Here is a 26,031-nt window from a genome sequence, read left to right on the forward strand (position 1 = left end):
AATTTGAAAACTACACTACTATTTAATTTTTTTGAAAACCACCCTTCTGTATATATAAAATGCCTAAATTATCCGTTCAGATAATTGAAAGCTATTGTAATATGCTTTTGTAATCGTGTCATATACTTTTCTATACTACGCATTATTTATATATTACCTTCTCCTTGCAACATAAGATCCAAATTTTAAGTTGCAAAAACGAAGAGTACAAAATTTATCAAATCAGCTTTCCGTAGGAATATTGGTCCCTGAATTCATCAAACATCCGTGAAGAGCGCTGCATAAAGTTCTTCTTTCATGTACCATCATATGTATAAAGTATAACAATTTTAGTCAAGGGAACATTATTAAAAAAATGTATATGACGCACCTGATCTACATAATTCACTTAAATAAGGATGTATGCATATTTTGGTTTATAACTTATATGATTTAAGTCTTTATGATTCACTAAGTTATATATAGATTTTAATAAATTTTTAAACATGAGCAACAAAAATACACACGAACCCTAAAACACACATAAATCATTTTGATTTAAATTTGGTTCTTTTTTTTAATTTAAATCAAAATGAGGTAAAATGTCTTTTTACATATAAGAAAATGTAGTTTTCAGAAAATATAGAACAAAGTGTATAAGAATACTAACTGATGCCCTTGACAATGTTGAACATCATGTGAAGGCAATCAAGTTTTTCCAAGTCCTCACACATTTCAAATACATTCATCAAATTGTGAAAGAACTTAACCTGCATCGAATATCAGGAAAGAAAGCAGGTTAAGCAAAATATCTTACCAAAAGAAGTAGGGCTATGGAAGGCACAAAATACTTACATCCTTCAACATAAGTCCGGCTAATCGCATTTGATCTTTAATGCCACTTTCAGTAACAATCTGCAGGGAAGACGGAAACAAAATACTTGAAACTATCGACAAAGTAAAGACCTAGAATGCCAATTCAGGGCATTCATGGCACTGCTTAACACAAGAAAACTCCCACAGCTAGAGAACACACACTGACGGTATAGTTAAAGATGATAACATACAATTGTAGGTCAGGGAGATGCAAATTATCAAAAGAAATTCAAAACCTCAGTAGGCAGGCATCCGAAGATAATCAAGGGAAAAATAAATAAAGTCTCAACTCCTTGCAGTTATCAATAAAAAGAAATCTGAGTATTATCTAAGAACCTCGAGTATTTGGGGAAGATTAGAAATATCGACATCAGGAAGCTCCCTCAGCTCAGTGTTCACTGTTCAAGCAAAGATGATATTATTGTCAAATACAAAATTCGTGACAGATGAAGAAAAGGTGTTCCGAAAAAGATCAGAAGTTTCATTTATTTATTTCCAAATATTCTAAAGTCCAAATTTTGACAGATGGTTTCGCACAAAATCTGATAACTCTATGCAGATAAACCACTATTACAGAAATAAAATAAAATGCAAACTTCTAACTCAGACTTATGACACATTTAATAGAATACATATGAGAAAATGAGAAAGCATGTGTTATACATATAAGAAGAAAATCAGACTAGTACAAGAGTTGAACAAATACTATACATATGGGCAGGAAAAACTCTTACTGTTTAGAGAACTGAAATGTAGATTCCGTTGCATAGTGCATATATGATTCCTGAATACGATGAAGCACCATTTTTGCAGTCAGGAGAATGATCTCCAAAATGGAAGCTCATCCAAAAGACAGTTCACTTACCATATATGAGAGCATCCTGCAGTCTCTTGAAAGCTCAAAGCCAATTCTGTTGAGCCCTCTGGGTCTCTCCATGAGATGATTGTGTCTGTACATTGATACAGATATCACTTATCCAAACTCAAGGAATAGTTAATAAAACATAAACGGCTACCTTCTTGCTTCCTGTAGATATCATCAGTGCTGATCCGGTGAACAAGCAACGTCTCATGATCATCTTCATCAACCACATATAGACCAAGTTCATCCGATCGCTGCATTGTATTTCGTTTCCATTAAGCTACAAGTCTCTACACTGTAGAATCCTGAGAGCAGGGGAGATGTAGTCCAAACTGACGAGTCCAGTTCCTCGATCATCCCATTTACCATCTTCGTCCAAGCAATAAACCTTCACTCTCTGAACAATAGCGACAAGTATGAGATTGGTACTGTAAATGTGAGCTTATGAAACTTAATAGACTGTTCTTATGTACATTCAATAGCGAATCTTATCTTCTCAATGCACATTTGCTATCAGTTATAGTCAACAGAACGCAAATCCAGTGAATATATCATCTTCGAGATTCTCAGATTCAGAATCGCAATCGCTGCGTAACGACGACACAGCTAAGAACCAAATCGCAATCGCTGCACAACTAAGAATCGAAGAACCAAGAAAAGCCGATACGTAGTAGTAGCTAGTCACGAATCTACGAGCACACACTCGATCCTCATTCTAACGAACGAAAAGAAAGAAAGAGAGCACACCTGCGTCGAACTAGTGTTGGATTGAGCGTTTCCCGGGGCGGCCATAGCTACCTTCCCCCCGCCGCAGATCTCGAATCGAGACGGTGAAGTCAGTACGGTGGCGAAATTTAGGGAGTAGAGAGACGCGGGAGATGAAGTAGGTGACGAGCGAGAGAGAAAATCAACAGAAGAAACTTGTAACGGCCTGTTGACTAAACGTTGACCAAAGAAAGATTATTGATATTTCTTCTCTCGCTAGTTTCTCTCTCCTCACTTGTAATTGTATGAAATCGATTGTGTTTTCTTTTTTCTTTCGTCTATTATTTGTTCCGTTCCTGCGCACAAGCTTCTTCCTAACGCAGTGAAGAAAATAAAGAAGGAAACAAAATTAAGCAGAAATATTTGTATACATATGCATCGATTTTAAATTCTTATATATATCAACAATCTTTGATTACGTGAAATTATATTGTCTGCATAATTAAGGGATGACATAGGTTTAGGTTAAGAATTATTGTCTGCTCACACCTTGCACGGAATAAATATTATATCCACTATTTTTATGTATTACATATTTTTTAAATAATATAATTAATACATATTGAATAATTAAAAATCAGTAACTACTACATATATAATTAAATTGGTGTAAATAAATAAATAAATTTTATAAATCCAAACAATCACTCTTTTTTATTTTATATGATATATAATTAAATTTAAATGACATTAAAATATACATAGTGTATTTTTAATATTGATATATATTAAATGATGCTTTCTACTCAGATTTTTTATAAAAAATTAGTATATTTTTATAAAAAAAAATTTAAATAACTGATAACAAATTCTTCATTGTGTGATTAATAGTTATAGTAATTTTAAATTTTTAAAAACTTTCAAGGCTAAGTTTAAAATTTAAATATTAAGTTGTCAATATTTTTTAAAAGCTTATATATATATATATCTTTTACACATGATATTTATTAAATAAAATTTCTTACTTATATGATTTTCTAATCATTTGTATTTTATCATAACAAAAATTTAAACCATAGATCACAAAAAATTGAATGTGAGATTTTTAACAGTTTTAATAATTTACAGTTGTTTAAAAAAAAATCAAAATATAACATATACAAAAAATCTAATTTTTATTATATGGTTAAGAGAAATTGCCAAAAATACTATTTCCAAAGTACCATTATTCATATTTAGAGCATCTCCAACTCTTCTCTATATTTGCCTCTAAATGCTATAATAGAGTAAAATTAGCTCCAACCCACCTCTATTTCTTCCCCTAAAATAGAGATTGCTATTTTTTCTTCTATATTTAAAGGAAAAAAATAGCATTCCTCTATAACAGAGACAAATTTTTTTATTTACAAAGTAGTCCTCTAATTTCTTATGATTGTAACTAAAATACTTATGTATGAAGAAATACAATTCTTACATATAAAATCACACCTTTTTGGTTACGTATTAATTATTAATTTTTATAACTATAGTTATAATTAAAAAAAAAATTATTATTTATTTAAAAGTCAATTATAATTAAAATAAAATAAAAAAATATTATTTTATTTAAAAGTCAAAGACTTTTTATTTAAATATTAATCAATACAACATATTAAAACAACTTAATACTCTGGTAAATTACTACCGGTTCCACAAAGATTGTTAAAATATTGTCCAAACGATGTTGATGGAGGAGGAATTTGTTGATTTTGTTGTTGGTGACTGCGCTTTTGTAAAATCCGTGCTTTCTCTGGTTGGAAATGTTCACGAACACTTGGATCTTCTATGGAATTTAAGTCACAAAATAAAATTTTGTTTTCTTCTTTCATCTCTTTCAAAGCATAATTTTGTCTTTGAATCTCCAAGTGTTGTTGTCTTTGTTCACTTGACTTCTTTAGTTGCTCCCTGAATTGGTTATTTCCTCCTTCTAATATTGTATTGATAACCGAATTGGTTTGATCAACAATTTTTCGCTTCATTTTGGATTTCTTTACTCCAAGTGGTCGTGAAGAGGGAGATCCACTAATATTCTCACTCTCATCATTTAAGTTTAGTGAAGAAGAAGATAACCTTGGTGATGCTTGAGTTGGAGAATCAAGATTGAGATTATCTGATTCTAAAGATGTGTACTCAACACCACATGGATTAGAGAATCGTTTGGCATGGGCAACACCATCTTGAAATTTTTCAAAAATTTTAATAATGTCCCACACATGCTCAAATTTCTAACCTCCTTTAAACATTGGATCTTCTCTTAACATTAATTTGGCTTGATTAACCTGCATATCATTTAAAAAAAACATTCAAATATTCATACAAAAATTATCCAAAAAAATATATGTAAATATAAAAATTAATTCTTACAATATCATCACTTGAAGCACCACTTGGACGTCTATTTTCACATTGTTTTATGGATGCATGCAATTTTTTCGCTGCCTTTTGAATTGTTTGAACTCAGGATTGAATTGATTTTTTGGACCGGTCACTCCACATTGCATCTTTTCCATTGTCGTAAGCTTCGACCACACGACCCCAAAATTGATCGGATGATTGATAAACACCTTGAATTGGATCTTGAGAAATTGGCATATAACTGTGACATAAAAACTTATCTTCTTCACAAGAATATCCAGAAGAGCGGGACATTTTTTGATAAGTGTAAATATTATAGAAGTCTTTAGTGTTGTGAATACAAATGTTGTGTCTATGATGGTATTTATAGGACAAGGTAACACAATTTTATGGGCTTACACAAAATATTTTACACCAATGCATGTTTATTTTAGTCTTTCCTTGTAATAGTTAATAGCTGCACCAATGCATGTTTCAATTATTTTTGGGGCAGTAAACCTAGCTATCAAAAATATATATGCCCAACGTATCTTTGCATTGTTTGACCTAGAACTCTAAAATTTTTTGAGCAATCCCATTCATAGATTTTTAAATGTTGTAGCTGTAAGTTTGTGTGCATTGTTTGACTTAACACTGTCAGTGCTTTGTTCAACTTAACTACTGCAGCTTGAAGTTTAGATAAGGTCAGTGCTTTCGTTGGCTTTTTATTGTGTGAATCAAAATATATACAGAATTTCTGATGCTAAGCACTAGTACCTACGATGTGATTATTAAACATAAACATTCAAATAGAAAATAGCCTTTAGAAAAAATATATAAAGAAAAGATAACAAATAAGCACCAATGCATGTTTCAATCATTGTTGGGGCAGTAAACCTAGCTATCAAAAATATATATGGCCAACGTATCTTTGCATCGTTTGACCTAGAACTCTAATTTTTTTTTAGCAATCCCATTCATAAATTTTTAAATGTTGTAGCTGGAAGTTTGTGTGCATTGTTTGGCTTAACACTGTCAGTGGTTCAACTTAACTATTGCAACTTGAAGTTTAGATAAGGTCAGTGATTTCATTGGCTTTTTATTGTGTGAATCAAAATGTATAAATAATTTCTGATGCTAAGCACTAGTACCTACGATGTGATTATTAAACATAAACATTCAAATAGAAAATATATATCCTTTAGAAAAAATATATATATAAAGAAAAGATAACAAATAAGCACCAATGCATGTTTCAATTATTGTTGGGGCAGTAAACCTAGCTATCAAAAATATATATGGCCAACGTATCTTTGCATCGTTTGACCTAGAACTCTAATTTTCTTTTGAGCAATCCCATTCGTAGATTTTTAAATGTTGTAGCTGGAAGTTTGTGTGCTTTGTTCAACGTATCTTCGTATTGCTTTGTCTTCTTACATCACATGCTTGGCCATTTAACCGATGTTGTACTAACACTAAAGTTTCACCATCTTCTTTACAATACTACACAATTTTGTGACTGAAGAATTTAATGAAAGTCATGTAGTTGTAGGTTGTAATGTTCTCTAGCCAACCTAGATATATTCATAACAGTTTAAAAATTGTTCTCACCTAAAATACCAAAAGCCAAAAAGAAATGAAATAACCTGATGAAAAGCAAATATAAAGAAACTGACATTAGCCTAGTGCACTTGGAGAAGTAGGACGTGAGACAACTAAATGTAAACAATTTTTTTATTACAGAAAATAGAAAGAATTTTATTTACAATTATGTCACTACATTTTCTCTATAAATAGATCCCATCATTTTCTTTTAGTCCTCACACTTCTACACACAAATTATTTTGCTTACCTTACAAAAACATCTCTAAAAAAATGAATTTCAATTTTACTTTACCAAATTTTCACCATTCATCATCCTCTTCTTCAGATGATGAAAATATGGAATTTTTCAATGATCTTGACCATGAAGAAGAAGCAGTGCAACTTGCTATTTCTAATAACAATCTGGTTATACAATATCTTCTTAATCAACAAGAAAACCAGGCGATTCATGGTGGTTCAGTTCCTGACCGTTGTTTCATCCACCGTGATCGAGAGAGTGTCCATGATAGATTGTTCAATGATTATTTCTCGGAAACTCCAAAATATAATGATATTTTGTTTCGGAGGAGGTATCGTATATGTCTCGTTCTCTATTCCTCCGCATCCTTCATGAAGTTGAAGGTCATGATAACTACTTCACACAACGAAGGGATACTATGGGTAGACTTGGATTGTCATCTATTCAAAAAGTAACCGCTGTTTTTCGGATGCTAGCATACGGTCTTCCTGCAGATGCCGTAGATGAGTACATAAAGATTGGTGAATCAACGACAATCAAAAGCATGAAGAAGTTTTGTCGAGCTATTGTGGAGATATTCTCAGCCCAATACCTACGATCACCAACACCTGATGACGTTTCCAGACTTCTTTACATTGGCGAAAAATGAGGCTTCCCGGGAATGCTTGGTAGCTTAGATTGCATGCATTGGAAGTGGAAAAATTGTCCCACTGCTTGGGCTGGACAATATGCCGGTCGTAGTGGATCACCTACTATAATTCTTGAAGCTGTGGCTGATTATGATCTTTGGATATGACATGCATATTTTGGATTGCCGGGGACTAATAATGATATTAACGTGTTGGAGTCTTCTCACCTTTTCTCCAATCTTGCTCAAGGTATTGCTCCTCATGTCCACTATGTCATTCAAGGAAAAGAATATAATATGGGTTATTACTTGGCCGATGGTATATATCCGAAATGGTCAACCATAGTGCAAACTATTCATGAGCCAGTAGGTCTAAAGAAAAAATATTTTGCAGCACAACAAGATGCATGTAGAAAAGATGTAGAACGTGCATTCGGAGTTTTACAATCACGTTTTGCGATTGTGAAAGGACCGGTACGTTTTTGGAGAAAAAAAGTACTACATGATATAATGACTACATGTATAATTTTACATAATATGATTATTGAGGATGAGCGTGATCTCGATGCACCGATTGAAATTGGAAGAGAAGCTCCACCTCCGGAAGTCCAAATACCCGATAATGAAGATAACCGATTCCAAGAGTTTCTAAGTCGATTCAGAAAAATCAAAGATAAAGAAGCTCTTTTCTCACTTCGTAATGCACTAATTGATCATTTATGGGGAAAAAATTAGTAATAATGATTGTTAGATAATGGTACTTTGTTTTTTTTTTGTCTAATGTATTTTTGTAATAAAATGTTTAATTCAAATATTTTTGCAATATTATGAAAAAAATTTCAAAAAGTATAATGAATGGGTTAATTTCAACATTTACAAGTTAGAGGTGTAAAATGTAAAATAAAAAAAGAATCTTTCAAGAATATTCCTTTTTAGAGGAAAAAATAGAGGAATACATTGGAGAGAAACTCACCTCTATTATAGAGTTCCTCTATTATAGAGGAAAAAATAGAGAAATACATTGGAGATGATCTTACACTAATCAATTTTTCCCTCATTTTTAATGAAAGATCAAAGACATTTATAACCCTTAAATTAACTTTGACAAAAAAACATAAGTTTAACTAATCTAAACATAAAACACCAACTATAAACCTTAAATCATCAACTCTAAACCATAAACCATGAAACCTTCAAATCTAAACCCTAAAACATCAAATATAAACCCTAAATCGAAACTTAAAACATCAACTCTAAACCCTAAACCATGAAACATCAACTCTAAACCTTAAACCCCGAAACATCAACTCTAAACCCTAAACCCTAAACCCTAAACCTTCAAATCTAAACCCTAAAACATAAACTCTAAACTCTAAACGTAAACCCTAAACCCTATATTTTCTGAAATTCGAACCCTAAACCCTAAAACCCTAAACCTTCAAATCTAACCCTAAACCTTCAAATCTAACCCTAAAACATCAACTCTAAACCCTAAACGTAAACCCTAAACCCTAAAACCCTAAAACCCTAAACCTTCAAATCTAAACCCTAAAACATCAACTCTAGGATTTTAGGGTTTTAGGGTTTACGTTTAGGGTTTAGAATTGAAGGTTTAGGGTTTAAGGTTTAGAGTTGTAGTTTAGGGTTTAGGGTTTAGAGTTGATGTTTTAGGGTTTGGAGTTGAAGGTTTAGGGTTTAGAGTTGATGTTTTGGTGTTTAGGGTTTAGAGTTAATGTTTCAGGGTTTTAGGGTTTATGTTTAGGGTTTAGAGTTGAAGGTTTAGGGTTTAGAGTTGTTGTTTTAGGGTTTAGGGTTAATTTTTTAGGCTTTAGGGTTTAGAGTTTACTTTTAGAGCTTAGGGTTGATAGTTTAGGATTTAGTGTTGATGGTTTAGAGTTTAGAGTTGAATTCTAGGGTTTAGGGTTTAGGGTTTAGAGTTGATTTTTAGGGTTTTGAGTTGAAGGTTTTGGGTTTAGGGTTTAGAGTTGATGTTTCGGGGTTTAGGGTTCGTATTTCAAAAAAAAAAGTTTTGGATTGATGGTTTAGGGTTTACGGTTCGTATTTCAAAAAAAAAAAGTTTAGGATTGATGGTTTACGGTTTAGAGTTAGAGTTTTAGGGTTTAGAGTTTGAAGGTAGAAATTGTATAATTAAAAAAAATTAAAAAAAATTATTTTATTTTTTAGATTTTTATTTATTTAAATATTTATTTATTATATATATAAAGAACAAGGACATAAGAGTCTTTTGACACTTAATGAATAAGATATTTTTGAAAAAGTACATTTAGTGGTGGTAAAAAATGAAAAGTGCTAGCATGAAAGTGGTAAAGATGTAATTTCCCCTACGGTTAATGTATTTGTTTAATTTATTTTGTTAATTTAAACTTAAAAAAATATGATAGAGAATACTCTAATTTTTATCAAATATTATTTATTTAAAATCATTAATTTATATAGGGCAAATCTCCAAAATAGTACTTTTATAAGTTTATGTCACAAAAATAGCCCTCAAAAACTAAAATGACCAAAATAGCATTTTATCTTTTGAAAAATTTAAATTTTTTTTATTTTTCAAAATTTTAAATCTTATCCCAAAACCCCACTCCCGAAAACCCTAAAACCTAAACTCTAAACCTTAAACCCTAAACTCTAAACCCTAAACCCTAAATCCTAAACTCTAAACCCTAAACCCTAAATCCTAAACCCCACTCCTTAACTCTAAACCCTAAACCCTAAACCCTACCCCTAAACTCTAAACCCTAAACCCTAAACTCTAAACTCTAAACCCTAAACCCTAAATCCTAAATCCTAAACCCCACCCCTTAACTCTAAACTCTAATGTCTAAATTAATTTACCATTGGGGTATAAGTGTATATTTATCTCTTTTGATAAAACATTAAGTGCTATTTTGGTCATTTTTATTCTTATGGGCTATATTTGTTTAAAAAACTTTTTTAGTGCTATCCTAGTCATTTTTTCATTTATATATATGTTTACTTTAGTTATATTAGGAAATTCCGTAATTTTTATTTAAGAAAAGAATGAAAAAACATTAATTATAAATTTAGTTTAATAAAAAGCTTATTATATATTTAGATAAACCAACATATTTCTCTAATGATTTTAAGACTTATTGTGGTGATGACACATGACTACCTCAAATATTGTAATGTTTCTCTTTTAATATATATGAGATATATTGAATAATCAAAATTCAGTAACTATTACATATATAATTAAATTGGTGTGAACATATAAATCAATTTTATTAATCCAAACAATATTTTTTTCTATTTGATAGGATATATAATTAAATTTAAATGATATTAACATATATAGTATATTTTTTAATCTTAATGCCTATTAAATGATGATTTCTACTCATATGTTTTTTTTTTGATAATTTGTATATTTTATGACAAAAACTTTAAATTTTTTATAGCAAAATTTTCATTATGGTATTAATAGTTTTATTAATTTATAATTTAAAAGAAAATTAACTTGTAAATGTTTGTTCAAAGTTGTTATCAAAAATATTTTTTCAAATTAAATTGAAAAATTAAAATATCTATGTATATTATATGGTATATACTTTAATTTAAAACGATATATATCTTCTAATCTTAATAGTTAATTAAATTAGACTTTTTACTTATATGATTTTGTCATCATTTGTATTTTGTCATAACAAAAATTTTAAACCATGGATCACAAAATTTGAATGTGAGACTTTTAACAGTTTTAGTAATTTATAGTCGCTTTTTAAAAATTAAAAATATAACATATACAAAAATCTAAATTTTTATTATATGGTTAATATGATTTTTTAATTTATTTTAGTAGTTTATAATTAAAAAATGATAGAAGATATACTAATTTTTATCAAATCTTTATTATTCAAAATCATTAATTGACATATATATTTTAGTCACATTAGACAATTCTGTAACTTTTATTTAATGAAATAATTAAAAAAATTAATAATAAATTTATGGTTAGTTTAATAAAAAATTTATTATACAATTATATGGACCAACGTATTTTTCTAATGATTATTAGAATCATTAAACATCCACTGATTTAAAATCTAGGTTGGTCGGGTCATCGCTATATGTGAATCATGTCATGTAGTGATGATAACAGGCATGTTATAGTTAATGGGGTTATGAAGCTTGCTCATCATTTGATGCATGGTGTTATTTCGTAGAGGCGAGTCACTGATTGTTGAAAACACTAAAGAAAAAAAAAAAAAAAAAAACTAATGGGCATTTTAGAAAAGGGGAAATTTTATGTTTACCTTTTTTTTTTTTTGGGCTCAACTTCAACTTATCATTAACCAATAAGGTAGTACATGATTTTAACCACAGAGATTTAACCACACTTACAAACAAAGCGATCTAGTATCATCCAGGAACACATAGATGGATCCTACGCTACCCGATCAAGACCTTTGCTATAATTTCTACCCAGTGAGAATACACTCTCGTCACGACCCGACAAGAGCATCCTCTTAGACCTCCTAAATCGACCACACGAGTGAACAACATAAAACCCGAGCTTAAACTAAAATCTATTCGAGAATAATCATTAACGAACAAGTATTGGTCGCCAAAGAATATGATTTCAGAACTTGGACCAGTACATCATCACCGAATCGGTGCTATCCCGAGTAACTCCAGCAATCATCGGGCTCCATATCTCACTCCTTAGCCGGGAAAGACGGAACTAGTCCGTATTGAAAAGGCGGACCTTGGCCTCAGACAAACGAAACCGGAACAGCAACTGTAGCTTCCAATGGTGTGGGGTTCAACCGCCGGAGCCGTTGAAACCACCGCCGCCGACGCTGGGAAATTGAGCACCACAGCGATTCAAAAGCAGAGCTCATCCCTTCGGTTGGCCACTCCGTCGAAATGGAGACTATACGCCGCGTCGTTCCCGGGAACCAGAGAGACGAGACCATTTTCTGCTGACCAACACACCATTCCTCCGTTCGGTACACCGTCGCTCAAGAAGGTAGAAGCCAAGGAGGAGGAGGCTTCCCACTGGGTCACGCGCCGCTGCCGTGAAAAGGACGTCGTAGATCTGAAAAATGGAAAACTAGATCTAGCCACCTTTCAGTCCTAAGAGCCGGCCTCTTCCTCATCAGCCATGCCGTAGTCTCGCCACTCCTCCAAACACCTCCGATTAAAGTCACCTTCGGATCCCATAAGGTTTCCGGTGCCTCACCAGCAGGGTCAGAACAGTGAGCATGTCGACTGGGAATGGGGCCAAGAGGAGAGAGGCGAAAGGAGAAAAAAGGATAGGGTTAGAGAGGAGCCTCCGGCACCGGCGAGTGCCGGACCGGAGAAAAGCTTCGCGTTTTGTTGAGGGAGGTCTAGAGAGAGAGGTTTTCTATGGAGTCTTTTTGCAACTAAAATGATTATTTATGTTTACCACTTTTATGCTACCACTTTTCATCTTTACCATCACTAAAGGGATATTTTCAAAAATACCTTCTTCGTTAAGTAGCAAAAGACTTTTATGTCCTTGCTCTTTGTATATATAAAAAATAAATATTTAAAACATCAACTCTGAACCCTAAACCCTAAATTTCAACTCTAAACCCTAAACCATCAATACTAAACCCTAAAATATCAACCTTAAACCCTAAAAAGTAAACTCTAAACCCTAAAAAATTAACCCTAAACCCTAAGAAACCAACTCTAAACCCTAAACCCTAAACTTCCAACTCTAAACCCTAAAACCCTGAAACATAAACTCTAAACCATAAATCCCAAAACATCAACTCTAAACCCTAAACCCTAAACCTTCAACTCTAAACCCTAAAACATCAACTCTAAACCCCAAATCTTAAACTTTAACTCTAAACACTAAACCCAAAACCCTAAAAAATTAACCCTAAACCCTAAAATATCAACTCTAAACCCTAAACTCTAAACCTTCAATTCTAAACCCTAAAACATCAACTCTAAACCCTAAACCTTAAAAACTGAACTCTAAACCCTAAACCCTAAACCTTCAATTCTAAACCCTAAACCCTAAACCTTAAAACCCTAGAGTTGATGTTTTAGGGTTTAGATTTGAAGGTTTAGGATTTTAGGGTTTAGGGTTTACGTTTAGGGTTTAGAGTTGATGTTTTATCGTTTAGATTGAAGGTTTGGGGTTTTAGGGTTTAGGGTTTGAATTTCAGAAAATATAGGGTTTAGGGTTCACGTTTAGGGTTTAGGGTTTAGAGTTGATGTTTTGGGATTTAGGGTTTAGAGTTGATGTTACATGGTTTAGGGTTTAGAGTTGATGATTTAGGGTTTAGAGTTTAGGGTTTACATTTGATGTTTTAGAGTTTAGATTTGAAGGTTTCATGGTTTAGGGTTTAGAGTTGATGTTTCATGGTTTAGGGTTTATATTTGATGATTTAGGGTTTAGAATTTAGGGTTTAGAGTTTACGGTTTACATTTGATGTTTTAGGGTTTAGATTTGAAGGTTTCATGGTTTAGGGTTTATAGTTGATTTTTTAAGTTTAGATTAAACTTATGTTTTTTTTTGTTAAAGTTAACTCAAAGGTTATAAATATCTTTTACTTTTCATTAAAGATAAAGGTAAAATTGATTACTCTAAACATGAAAAGTGGTACTTTGAAAATAATATTTTTGGCAATTTCCCTTTAGAAAACTGGCTTAATAGAAGAGTATTACCGCCTCTCCTCAATTTTTGGCAATTTCATCGATGTTGTTTACGAGTTTAGCTCCGGATTTTGTCCGGATCTTTTGTTTTTCTTCTCCCCTTATTCGCTTCCCTTTGCTTCTCTGGGATCGAATGAATCTCGATCTGTTCATTGGATTGTATCATCCTCACCCTTGGATAGGGCTTTCGCATCTTCAAGCTAACATGTATCTTTAAAGATATTTGTGTTGCATGTACAGGATAATCTTGTGTTCTAAGATCGATTGAATGCAATCGTGTCTTATCTTTTATGGAAGCGAATATCTGTTTGTTATCCTCAACTGCCTCCGGTCTTCTTTGCGACGGGTCTCCGGCGAAGAATCTCCGTCGACGTTGAGTCGGTCAAAGCTGTACCATCTTCACACGTGTCTTCATCCGTTCAGCGTTAATGCACGTGTCATGACCTTCTTGTTGATTCAGCTTTCTCCGTTTAAGCAAAGGGATTTTAAACAAATGGGCCTTTTGTTTGGGTCGTTCTTGTAGTCCCTTATTGGGCTTACTGTTGTTCCCCTCGTGTTTGGGCTTTATGCTGCCTGTTCTAGGCCTTATGTATATATTGTTGGCTGTTTGGGCCTCTTTGTTTTTTAAGTTTCTGGCATTTTTGGGTCTTCTTGTAATTTTGGTACTTTGTTTAATAAATTTCGAGTGGAAAAAAAAAACTGGCTTAATTACAAATGCCTATATAAACTCCATTAACTATAACGTGCATAACAATGTTATGTAATGCCTATTTATACAAAAGCCTATATATAACCAATTAACCAAATGGTTTAAGTTAACTAATCTAAGGTTTTTTAGTACTCATGCTGTGTTATCCCATACATATATATTAATTGAGAAATATTATAACTTTTTTTTGTAGACACGTGTCTATCACTATAATGTTTCTTACAATTTTGTAGACACGTGTTTACAAAATTTCGATGGTGTCTTCTTTTTAGTGAATATATGTGAATCATGTCATGTAGTTCATTTACTATACTACTATCTTTTTCTATAATTTTTATTCATATTTTTGTAACTTTTTTCGTAATTTGTATTGTTTAAAGTGTTCTTGCTAACTTATAAATATCATATATATAGATTATGACATATCGTGTAAAAAGAAGACACCATCAAATAATTAGTGTTGGACCCAATTTCGGTCACTAATGGATCACGATTAAAGATATGGGTCGCGAAGAGTTAAAGATCATAGCGAGCTCGAGACAGAGACTTCGAGGATCCAGAGATCGCGGAGTAGTTACGGAGATTGCGGAGTCAACTTGCAATAAAAAGAGGAGAACACACATGAAGACACCCACGTTGAAAACTCTAGAGAGAGCTACATCCACATATCGACCTTGTTTTCATCCCGCTTCAGATCTTTTCTCTTATCAATCTCATTTGTAATATTCGATCTTGTTTAACTCATTGTACTCGATCTTACTCGTCAATGAAGTCCATTTTTGCCTACTGGAATCTGATTACCTCGTTGTGTTCTAAAGATATTGTTGCCTACATCGTTTTTCTTCCCCAGATTGAACTTCCGATAACTATTACATACTTAGTGTAGATTTTAGGATCTACATTTTGGCGCCGACTGTGAAGAAGATGATAAACGAAAAACGTCTTTGCTAAGAAACCAATCTAAGTTTCCTAAGCGTGACTATGGATCCTATTCTAACCCGATCCGACTGCATCAAATCGATCAGCCTCGATCTCTCCAGATCGGGAAAGTCGATCGCAAAAAGAAAGGTCGATCGCTTCTACAAACGATCTGATACCTCGGGACGAGCGATTAACGAGTCCGCCGTCACCCCTTCGAAGACACAACGCGGGAAGGCGAGACTGTGACCTTCCACGAACACGAAACCGTGAAACTCGATATGCTCCACGACGATGCCTTAGTGATCGCGCTGGAATTCGAGGGTACCGTCTTCTCGAAATCCTCGTCGACACCAGAAGCGCTGTCGACATCATTCCGCAAAAAACACTACGATCAATCGAGCAACCGATACCGATGATCAGACAAGAAACAACTCCCCTCGCTAGCTTTGAAGGAAAGTAGGTTCGGTCACTTGGAATCATACTACTAACCACCAAAAATCACGATCTCGAACTAGAAACTGAGTTCAGCGTAGTCGATCAGTCTATGCCTTTTGACGCCATCGTAGGGTGCCACTGGTTACACCAGATGAGGTCGTTTCCCTCAGTCTATCACCAGTATGTGAAATTTTTATCTCCGACCGGCGAAAAGACCATACGCGGAAGCAAGAAACAAGCCCGAGCCTGTCATATGTCTGAATTCCGAAAGATGCCACAGAGGGAGGAGAATATCTCACTCACCCGCGATCTCACAGTATAAGACCCCGTCAAAGACCTGTCGAGCGTCGTCACTCTAGACGAAAGTTCCCCATAAAAAGCGTCAATATCTGGAACGACCTACCTCTCGAAGTAAGACACGATCTTTTATTTTTCCTCAAGCAAAATATCAAAACAGTCGCGTGGTCCGCAGCGGACATGCCAGGGATCGATATCGATGTCACTTCCCACGACCTGAACGTTGATCCCACGTTTAAACCCATCAAACAAAAGCGAAGGAAGTTGGGACCCGGGCGAGCTAAGACCGTAAACAACGAAGTAGACAAGCTCGTGAAAATTGGTTCCATTCGCAAAGTCCAATACCCTGACTGGCTCGCGAATCCAGTCATAGTAAAAAAGAAAAATGGAAAATGGAGAGTGTGCATCGATTTCACCCACCTCAACAAAGCGTGCCCAAAAGACAGCTTCCCATTACCACAACGACCGGCTGGTAGAGGCCACAGCCGGACATGAACTACTCTCCTTCATGGATGCATTTTCCGGCTATAATCAGATCCTTATGAACCCTGACTATCAAGAAAAAACGAGCTTCATCCCACATATTGCTATAAAGTGATGTCATTCGGGTTGAAGAATGCCAGAGCCACTTACCAGAGACTAGTAAACAAGATGTTCTCCAAACAACTCGGAGGAACGATGGAAGTTTACAAAGACAAAATGATGGTGAAATTGTCAAGAGCCAGCGATCACGTTCCCCAACTACAGGAGTGTTTCAACATCCTTAACAAGTTCAGAATGAAACTGAACCCTACATAATGTACTTTCGTAGTAGCCTCCGGAGAGTTCCTCGGTTACCTCGTAACTGAAAGAGGAATCGAGGCGAACCCGAAACAGATCGCGGCTCTTGTCGATACCTTACCTCCGAGGTCGATCCGAGAAGTATAACGCTCGACCGGAAAAATAGCTGCGTTAAACCGTTTCATCCCCAGATCAACCGACATATGCCTTCCTTTCTACAAGCTATTGAAAGGAAATAAGAAGTTTGAATAGAACGCCTAATGCGACTCTGCCCTGAAAGAACTTAAGGCATATATCTGCGAGCCACCCGTACTATCAAAACCGATCGTAGGAGAGACCCTCTTTCTATACGTCGTAACTTCTGAACACGCAGTAAGCGGAGTTCTGATACGTGAGGAAAGCAGAGAACAAAGACCAATATACTATGTAAGTAGGTCATTGGTCGATGCCGAAACTAGATACGCCGTAATGGAAAAGCTAGCACTAGCAGTGATAACTACCGCTCGAAAATTAAGACCCTATTTCCAGTCTCATTCAATCATAGTCATGACATCGCAACCTCTGCAGAAAATACTCCACAGTCCAAGCCAATCTGGAAGGCTTACAAAATGGGCAATCGAGCTCAGCAAATACGACATCGAGTACAAACCACGAACGAGATCGAAAGCACATGTACTTGCTGACTTCGTCACCGAACTTGTCCCGAAGGCGGATAGCACAAGATCGAATACCGAAAAATGGAAATAACACGTCGATGGGGCCTCATCGAAACAAGGGTCCGGAATCGGAATACAACTCGAATCCCTGACAGGAGAGATGGCCGAACAATCATTTCGCCTAAGATTCAGCGCAACGAACAATGAAGCCAAATACGAATCCCTGATCTCCGAATTACAGCTTGCACAAAGCATCGGTGCTCGGGAAATTAGCGCTTTCAGTGACTCGCAATTGGTCACGAGCAAATTCCATGGAGAATATGAAGCAAAAAATGAAAGAATGGAAGCATACCTTGCAATTCTACGAAAAATCGCTTAGCAGTTCGATACAATTTGAGCTCACGAAAATTCCAAGGGGAGATAACACTTTGGCAGACGCTATAGCCGCATTAGCTTCAACTTCCAATCCGGCAATAAGAAGAGTATTACCAGTAGAAGGAATAGAGAAGCCCAACATAGATCTCCCATGCAAAGGAACCGACCTGCAAGGAGATAACCCTCTTCGCGTCGGCGCAATCACAACACGAAGCAGAGCACGGAGAGCAAACCAGAATCTCGACGATGAAACCAACATTGAGCTCAATGATCGACCATCCCCTAGAGAGCCACTCGTCATGACTAGGAAGACAGCGACCGCCGCAACTATCCTCGAAATCAACAATGAAGCACATGAAGCCTTCCGAAAAGTACTTGAAGCCAGACCAGACTGGAGAATCCCAATAATTAAATACATAAAAGATGGCGAGTTCCCCAGAGAAAGGTGGAAAGCTCGAAAAATAAAAGTCCGGAGCTCGCGTTATTGTATTATAGAGGAGAAATTATACAAAAGAAGCATGGACGAGCCCTATTTGCTGAACGTATCACCCAAAGACGCATTTACAATCTTGAAGAAAACTCACAGAGGATCGTGCGGAAACCAATACGGCGGGCGATCCTTAGAAATTAGGATAAAAAAACTAGGCTACTTTTGGCCAACGATCGCCAAAGACAGCAAACAATTCGCACTAAAATGCAACAAATGCCAAAGACACGCACCGATGATACATCAATCGACGCAAAAACTATCTACGATATCTTCACCATACCCTTTTATGACATGGTCCATGGATATAGTAGGCCGCTAGTATCTTCGGGACCGGCCCAATTGCGATTATTTTTGGTATTAACCGACTATTTCACCAAGTGGATATAAGCCGAGGCATACCACAACATCACCTCTACGATGGTAACCAGCTTCATTTGGGCCACATTGGGCCACAAGTTATCTCAATGATCTACCGTACAAGATAGTAACTGACAACGGGCCACAATTTATCTCAATGATATTTAAGGCAACGAGCCCTCGATATCAAAAGTGCAACGGTCATGCGGAAGCCGCAAATAAAACCATAATGGACAACCTCAAGAAAGGACTAGACCTCAAAAAGAGAGGTGGGGCGAAGAACTGTACGGCGTGCTATGGGCCTACCGAACAACTCCTCACACAGCAACCCAAGAAACCCCATTCTCGGTATCTTACGGAATCGAGGCCGTAATCCCAGCCGAAATCAAGGTCCCAAGCCAACGACGAGGTATATGTCCAGAAGACGTCGACCTCAATGAAGAACTATTGATCCATCAACTAGACATGATCGAAGAACGACGAGAAAAGGTGGTAGTACGTGTACAAAATTACCAACAAGCCGCGGTACGTTACTAGGACTCCAATGTAAGAAACAACGCATTTTCCGTAGGATACGACTACGGGTGGCATGGTTTCGTTCGCGACGATTTCATGTGCAGAATCCGAGGAGCTCTCTTCAGACGGCATGTCGGGCCTGCCAAGATAACTTGGATGCGGCGATGGTTGGCCTGTTGCTCGTCTTCGGGGGTTTCGTCGCGATCATGAGTGGCCGCAGCATCATCGGTACCTTGGCTTCTGCGGGAGGCGTCATGTTCGACTGTAGATGAGTCTTTTTCCCCTCTTTATCTTCCCAATTTTTGTCATTTTTGGTATTTCTCCTCGGGGGCGGCTCGACTTTCACGGTTCCGGTTTTGTAACCAGTGAACAGATGGAGGTGGGACCGCTCCGGCGGCCGTTGAGGGATCTTCCTCGGTTGAGCGGTCCCAAACATTCCAGTCTTTTTCGCGCACGACCACAACCGAATCTGGGAGCTCCTCTTCGTTGACAACATAGAGGAACTTCTTATGTTTGCCTTTATCGCTGGAGGAGTGTTGATGCGGCTCTAGTCGGGTGTCGCAACTCTTGGCTGGAGCTGGCTTGGTTACGTTCTAAATTCCGAGAATAACTCGGGTATCCTCCTCCATTTTGATAAAATTATGAGATAGAGCAATGACGTCCTGCAGTGTCGAGGGAGGGTTCTTGTAGAGGTCGTCGCGGAACTTAGAGTGGACAAAGAGTGTGTTTCGTAGGGCTTCGATCGCGACGTCGTCGGGGACGTTGACCACTGAAACGAGGAGTTAAAACTTTTCCATGAAGTCGCACAACGTCTGTCTCTGGGTTTGTGAGAGTTTCCAGAGATCGGAGGCCGTCGCGCGTTGTCGTGAGAACATTATGTAATGCTTGAGGAAGGCGGCGGAGAGGTCGTGGAAACTGTCGACGGAGTTCTCGGGGAGTCTGGAAAACCTGGTTTGGACCGCGCCGTAGAGACTTTCAATGAAGTACTGACAGAAACCTGCCTGCCTCTAATGCTCGGTGAGATTCGCGCGTCCCATCGCGATGTTGAACGCCGTCATATGGTCGCTTGGGTCCGTTGTCCCAGAATAAGATGGGAGGCGGAATTTCTCGGACTTGAGGTGGATGTCGCTCATGCGTTGTGTTAATGGGGTTTTAAGCGTTGCACCGAGAACGCTGTCAATTAGCGGGGCCGAGCTCGTGACGTGGTGTAGTTTAGAGTGGATATTCTGCAGGGAGAGCTTTAGCTCGGCGATCTCGCTGACGGTCGCCGGGTCCGCGTTGCTCTGGCTTCGTGCATCATCGCCGGGTGCATCGTCCGCTGGGTGCTCGTCGTCGCGAGTTACACGGTCTGTGTTAAAGAGCTGCTTTCGGATGCAGTAGCACCGGTTGGGGGTGCGAGGGCCGTGACGATGGCGGCCAGCTGCTCGTTTGTCGCTTTCTGCGCTTCCTCGTGCTGGATGAAGCGTGCAATGACTGTACTCATGAAGTCGGTCATGTTTGGTCCCGCGGCCGCGGGAGTTGGCTCTGGGTCGTCGCTGAAGGGTGAACTGCTGAGAGTCATGCCGATTTGGTAACGATGCTTTGTTCCGCCCCAAGGTGGGCGTCAACTGTTTGAACCGAGTTTTGTCGAAACTAGTAAGAGAGAGATGAAACTCATCGGTGGGTTAGTTCAAAGGCATTTTATTGATCGGTAGACAAGACGTGTTACAAAAGAGGAAAGTTTGGTCGGAAATAAGTTGGAGCTCGGAGAGCGAGGGCCGGAAAATTATAAGATGGCAAGAATATGAAGAGTGAAAACCCTAGATCTGTCAAATGAATATGTGGAAAATGTTCGGATCCCCTCCTTGCTTCCTTTCGCTCTCCTTTTATAAGCCAGTCATGGCCTCTCTCCCATTTGACCTAATGGGCCTGTTGCCACCAGGCCGGTAGTCGGGCCGAAATATCTCGCTCAGTAGAGCTGAATACATGCTTAATCTCTTGATGAGGTCGGGTTGGTCTCCAGGACAGGCGGCTCTTTGGTGGGGTTAGCTGACAGAGCCGAGCTCCTAAGCTGGCTTGCTGGGCCGATTCTCCATTTCCTCGGGCCTTATGAATGGGCATGATCTAGCCTATACAACACCCACGCTGCACCACTGTTCTGAGAAGAGTCTACCCAAAAGGAAGCCACATTGCATTTGACTAAGTCCATAGGATGTTTCTGCCATCTATTAGGAGATCCCACTTCCCCAGTTTGGTGGTATGAACCCTCATCATTCTGTAACTACATATTCAACGAGCATCATTCTCGTGTGGAAGCATTTTACTCTAGCCCATCAACTGATAAAAGTTCAGCCACATATAATTCAGAGAAAAGCCATCAAGATGGAGAAGGAAACGAAACAAAGCCCAAGTCTTCCTTGCCACTTCACAATGGAATAAGACGTGACAGATAGTTTCAGTGTGTAGCCCACACCTAGTACAGGTCGGAACCAACATAATACCCTGAGATCTTAGACCATTTTTGACTGCCAAAGCTCCAGACAGATCCCTCCACATGAAATGTCTTATTTTAGGAGATGTTTTACTTTTCCACAGATCTTTCCATTGGAGGAAGGCTTGGTTCCGAAGGAGATTGCTGTAATTGCAGCACTTCAGCCAGCTTATAACTAGGCCTGGAAATATGAGTTTTTATCCACGGGCCCGGCCCGTTTGATCCGTCGCGGTGCGGATGCGGGTCGAACAATTTAGAAAAATTGATTCGCGGATGCGGGTGCGGGTCATGAGCATTTTATGCGGGGTGGGTGCGGGTTGGTGGATTTTGAAACGCAGGTAACCGCTAACCCGCAATTTTTTTTAATTTTTTTTTAAAGTATTTTTTTTGTAAAAATGTTTATTTTTTAAAGAAAATATGGGAATTTTAAAAAATAATAATCAGAATATTTTAAAATATTTAAAATTTTAATTATGAATATATTATTTATATTATATTTTACAAAAAATTAAATATTTGTTAAAATAAAAATATAACCCGCGGGTCCTGTGGGTTACCCCAAAATTAATCGGGGCGGACGCGGGTACAAATTTATTTGTTTGCGGGTTGTGCGGGTCGGATTTTTGACAAAAAAAACTTTGTAACCCGCGGATTGACTGATCAGCGGGGCGGGTTTGACCCGCAACCCAGCCATACTTATAACCACTTTTCGCATATATTGTTTTTGTTTTGTTAACTATTAAATCATTAAACATGTCGTAAATGTTAAAAGCGTGTTCTACTTGGATTCTTCATCTTTTTTCTCTGGTTGTATAACACATCTTATGTAATTATGTTAGTATCCCAAGTAACAAGATCGTTACAGCGAGATCCAGATCCAGAGTCACGAACACTATCAGGAGGTTATACCGTCAATGAAACCAAGCGACGTTGTTAATTATTTAGGTAAGAGTCTCTTGTTGCTGTCAAAAAAAAAAAAAAAAAAAAATAAGAGTCTCTTGTTAATTATTTAGATAAAGATAATGCTAAGACTATCTCGCTAAGAGTCTCTTGTTATTAGTGTTCGGAGACTAGGAGACGTATGTTCGATGCCACGGGGGCGATATTCATCCATCTCATTTGCTTAACTTGCACTCTCGGCTGTTTCTCGATCACAACAACAACAGCATCATATTTTTTGTTTTTTCAACTTGCATCTAAGCAAGTCCCCAACTAAATTGTGTGGTTTTCCCACCCCCCTTTAATGTTTTGTTCATGTTCTTTTGCAAGGCCGTGGATCAGTGATATGATCAAATTAATGACTAGCAATTATTTTGCAAGGATAAAAGACAACGGGCACATTATCATGACAAGGATTTCACAACATAACTTAAGTCGTGGTACAAAAAAAAAAAAGAGAGGAAATAGATAGTGATGGTAACTTAGGTGGTGGATACAGCTTTGCGTGAGCTCTTCTTCTTTTTCTTCTTCTTCTTCTTCTTCAGAAGAGCTTTGGGCTTGTGTATTTTTGAACTTGATCGGAGATGCTTACCTATGCGTAGTAGTGCAAGAAAAAAAACATAATGTGAGCGACAACAACCACATGTACACACACACATTATTGATAATCAAAACAAATACACACCTTGATGAGTCTTGGAGGTGTTACTAACGATATCAGACGACAACTTTTCCTGTCATACATAAATGGTGATGTTGTTAATAATCGAAGTAATGAATTTCTCAACCAAACTATTAAAAAAAGAGAGAGATTTAGATTATATAACCTGAATATCAATTTGGGAGACAAGAGTGGTCTGATCCTGAATATCAATTTGGGAGACAAGAGTGGTCTGATCCTGATCAGAAGATCCCTTTAGACTCTTATCGGACTGGATTATTTGCATACAGGCAGAACAACGTAGCAACGAGACTTGAGAACCTAGTGTTTTCTTCATCCCGACCAAACTGTATAAGATTCGCAACAACAACCATACATAATATGAACAACAAATACCAATAATATATACATAGCTACTGCTTAATTACTGAGGAATAATCAAATTTACAAATAAGACACCTCGATGATGGCGTCTGAGGCTTCGAGGTGCTAGCAACAACATCAGACGACGACTTTTCCTGTTATATATCATATAAGTTGGTGTGATTAATAATCAAACTAATGAATTTCTAGACCAAACAAAAAAAAAAGAGAGAGAACCTGAATATCAATTCCAGAGACAAGAGTGGTCTGATCCTGATCAGTTCCCTTCAGACTCTTATCTGATTGGATCTCCAACGAGACTTGAGATCCTTCACGTAGTCCGGCCAATCTGAGCGGCAACAAAAACCATCACCCACCATTCACATAGATCTATATATATACAGCTAACAAATTAATTAATAAGTATCAAAAATAAACGGACACCTCTTTTGTTGGAAGAGGATACGTTTGAGTGCGGGAGGTCGGTATGGACGGGGTTCTGTAAACTCATTGGGTTCACAACACATTACCATGCGGCAACGACCTCTACCCATGACTAACTCTGCCTCCTAAACAAACTGAGGAAGTCGGAAACCCTAGATCAAAATTTATATATACACAAGAATTTGGGCCTATTCCATGGTTTATATTCTTTAACTCCAAATCTGGCCCACACGTTTGGGCCTATAATTTGTTTAATGCCCGAGCTTGCTTCATTATGATTAAACGAACTGAATTTAAATCATTCCAATACCAAATCAAAATATTTGTTACACAAACAAAGGAAGAAGAAGATGGAAAGCTTTCTCTCCCACCGGAAACTCCACCACCGGTTGGTATTTGATCTGATCTATAGTTGGTGGGAAAAGGGAGATCCAACGGTTGGAATTTAAACAAGCTGTTTTAACAAAAAAAAAAAGAAAAAATATATATATATATAGAGAAATTCTTGGGACCTCTAGATTCACCGACCAATAGTGTTTGAATATTTGATATTTGATATCTTTTAAAAAATGAAATAAAATTAAATATCCAAATTAGATTATATTTTTAAAATAAAATAATAAAAATACATAAAATAGTTAAAAAAATAAATTAATTAATATTGTTAAGTCTTCAGCAAAATACTAAACCATATACCCTAAATACTAAACCCTAAACCCTAAACGTTAAACCTTAAACTTTAGATAAACTCTAAACCGTTGGAAAATCTTAAACCCTAAATCATACATTAAAAACTAAATTTTAATAACAATAAACCCTAAATCCTAATCACTAAACCCTAAACCCTTGGGTAAACTCTGAACCCTTGGATAAATTATAAACTCTATGGTTTAATTTTAAATATTTTTGATTTAGAGTTTATGATTTATCTAAGGGTTCAGGGTTTATCCAAGGGTTTATGGTTTAGTGATTAGGGTTTAGTGATTAGGGTTTAGGGTTTAGTGTTATTACGATTTAGTTTTTAATGTATGATTTAGGGTTTAAAATTTTCCAATGGTTTACGGTTTATCCAAGATTTAAGGTTTATAATTTAGGGTTTGGAGTTTAGGATTTAGGGTAATTTAGTATTTTGCTAACGGTTTAACAATATTTATTTATTTATTTTTGTAATTATTTTTATGTATTTTTATTGTTTTATTTTAAAAATATAATCTTATTTGGAAATTCAATTTTGTTTCTTTTTTTAAAAAATATCAAATACTCAAACATTATTGGTTGGTGAATCTAGAGGTCACCCCAAAAATTTCTCATATATATAACTCCATGCATGCAACAACGAGAGAGAGATTGAGAGAAATATAACTACTGCGTGGTATATCAAATTTGTCATTTATTTTCATTTTTCTTTAATTTCAACATCTTACAAGGGCTCCTTTTACATTTTGGAGCCACAAGTTACAGTATCTTTGGCAACTGACACGAAAATAAAATTAAAAGAAAACATACACACATACAAAGAAGCCGACCCTTTTGGTGCCTCTTTACGGATAAAATTTTTTCTTGAGTAATAAATTCACAAGAAAATAACCTATCTCTCTATAGTAAAATGTGAATAAGAGGTTGTCCTTATTTTATATGCATCCGTCAGAGTTGCGGTTGGACCAAAATAGT

General features: G+C 36.4%; 2 protein-coding genes and 1 pseudogene across 3 annotated transcripts; 1 reads left to right on the forward strand and 2 right to left on the reverse strand.

Annotated features, from left to right (window-relative positions):
* Positions 1-530: 530 nt before the first annotated feature.
* On the reverse strand, positions 531-2,814 carry LOC106379987 (serine/threonine-protein phosphatase 4 regulatory subunit 3-like). 2 transcript variants are annotated; one of them, XM_048748623.1, is made up of 8 exons: positions 2,465-2,814; positions 2,191-2,304; positions 1,872-2,114; positions 1,721-1,805; positions 1,590-1,639; positions 1,192-1,253; positions 835-894; positions 531-749 (listed from the first exon to the last, which is right to left on the reverse strand). In XM_048748623.1, the coding sequence occupies exons 3-8, from the start codon at positions 1,975-1,977 to the stop codon at positions 645-647; spliced, it is 468 nt and encodes a 155-aa protein (XP_048604580.1). In that variant the 5' UTR covers positions 1,978-2,114; positions 2,191-2,304; positions 2,465-2,814; the 3' UTR covers positions 531-644. The 2 variants fall into 2 exon arrangements, with proteins under 2 accessions (XP_048604580.1, XP_013675281.2); XM_013819827.3 differs by lacking the exon at positions 2,191-2,304 and having other exon boundaries at positions 2,465-2,812.
* A 2,906-nt stretch (positions 2,815-5,720) lies between these two features.
* LOC125581436 lies at positions 5,721-8,503 on the forward strand (annotated as a pseudogene).
* A 14,736-nt stretch (positions 8,504-23,239) lies between these two features.
* LOC111208791 lies at positions 23,240-24,532 on the reverse strand. The gene is made up of 6 exons (XM_048746887.1): positions 24,361-24,532; positions 24,154-24,265; positions 24,013-24,071; positions 23,720-23,900; positions 23,578-23,626; positions 23,240-23,484 (listed from the first exon to the last, which is right to left on the reverse strand). Exons 1-6 carry the CDS (start codon positions 24,468-24,470, stop codon positions 23,375-23,377), a joined length of 621 nt encoding a protein of 206 aa, XP_048602844.1. The 5' UTR covers positions 24,471-24,532; the 3' UTR covers positions 23,240-23,374.
* Positions 24,533-26,031: the final 1,499 nt, after the last annotated feature.

The sequence above is a fragment of the Brassica napus genome, chromosome C2 (genome assembly GCF_020379485.1).
Source record: "Brassica napus cultivar Da-Ae chromosome C2, Da-Ae, whole genome shotgun sequence".
NCBI classification, from domain to species: Eukaryota; Viridiplantae; Streptophyta; class Magnoliopsida; order Brassicales; family Brassicaceae; genus Brassica; species Brassica napus.

What these genes read in the sequence shown, in the direction of transcription:
- LOC106379987 (XM_048748623.1), bottom strand. Translation starts at nt 1,977, where the DNA reads ATGCAGCGATCGGATGAACTTGGTCTATATGTGGTTGATGAAGATGAT. An exon ending in TATCTACAGGAAGCAAGAAG is followed by an intron (nt 1,806 to 1,871) that starts GTAGCCGTTTAT and finishes ATCAATGTACAG; the next exon opens with ACACAATCATCTCATGGAGA. An exon ending in ATCTTCCCCAAATACTCGAG is followed by an intron (nt 895 to 1,191) that starts GTTCTTAGATAA and finishes TCTTCCCTGCAG; the next exon opens with ATTGTTACTGAAAGTGGCAT.
- LOC111208791 (XM_048746887.1), bottom strand. Translation starts at nt 24,470, where the DNA reads ATGGGTAGAGGTCGTTGCCGCATGGTAATGTGTTGTGAACCCAATGAG. An exon ending in CCTCAGACGCCATCATCGAG is followed by an intron (nt 23,901 to 24,012) that starts GTGTCTTATTTG and finishes AATCTTATACAG; the next exon opens with TTTGGTCGGGATGAAGAAAA. An exon ending in TCTCCCAAATTGATATTCAG is followed by an intron (nt 23,627 to 23,719) that starts GTTATATAATCT and finishes TATGTATGACAG; the next exon opens with GAAAAGTTGTCGTCTGATAT.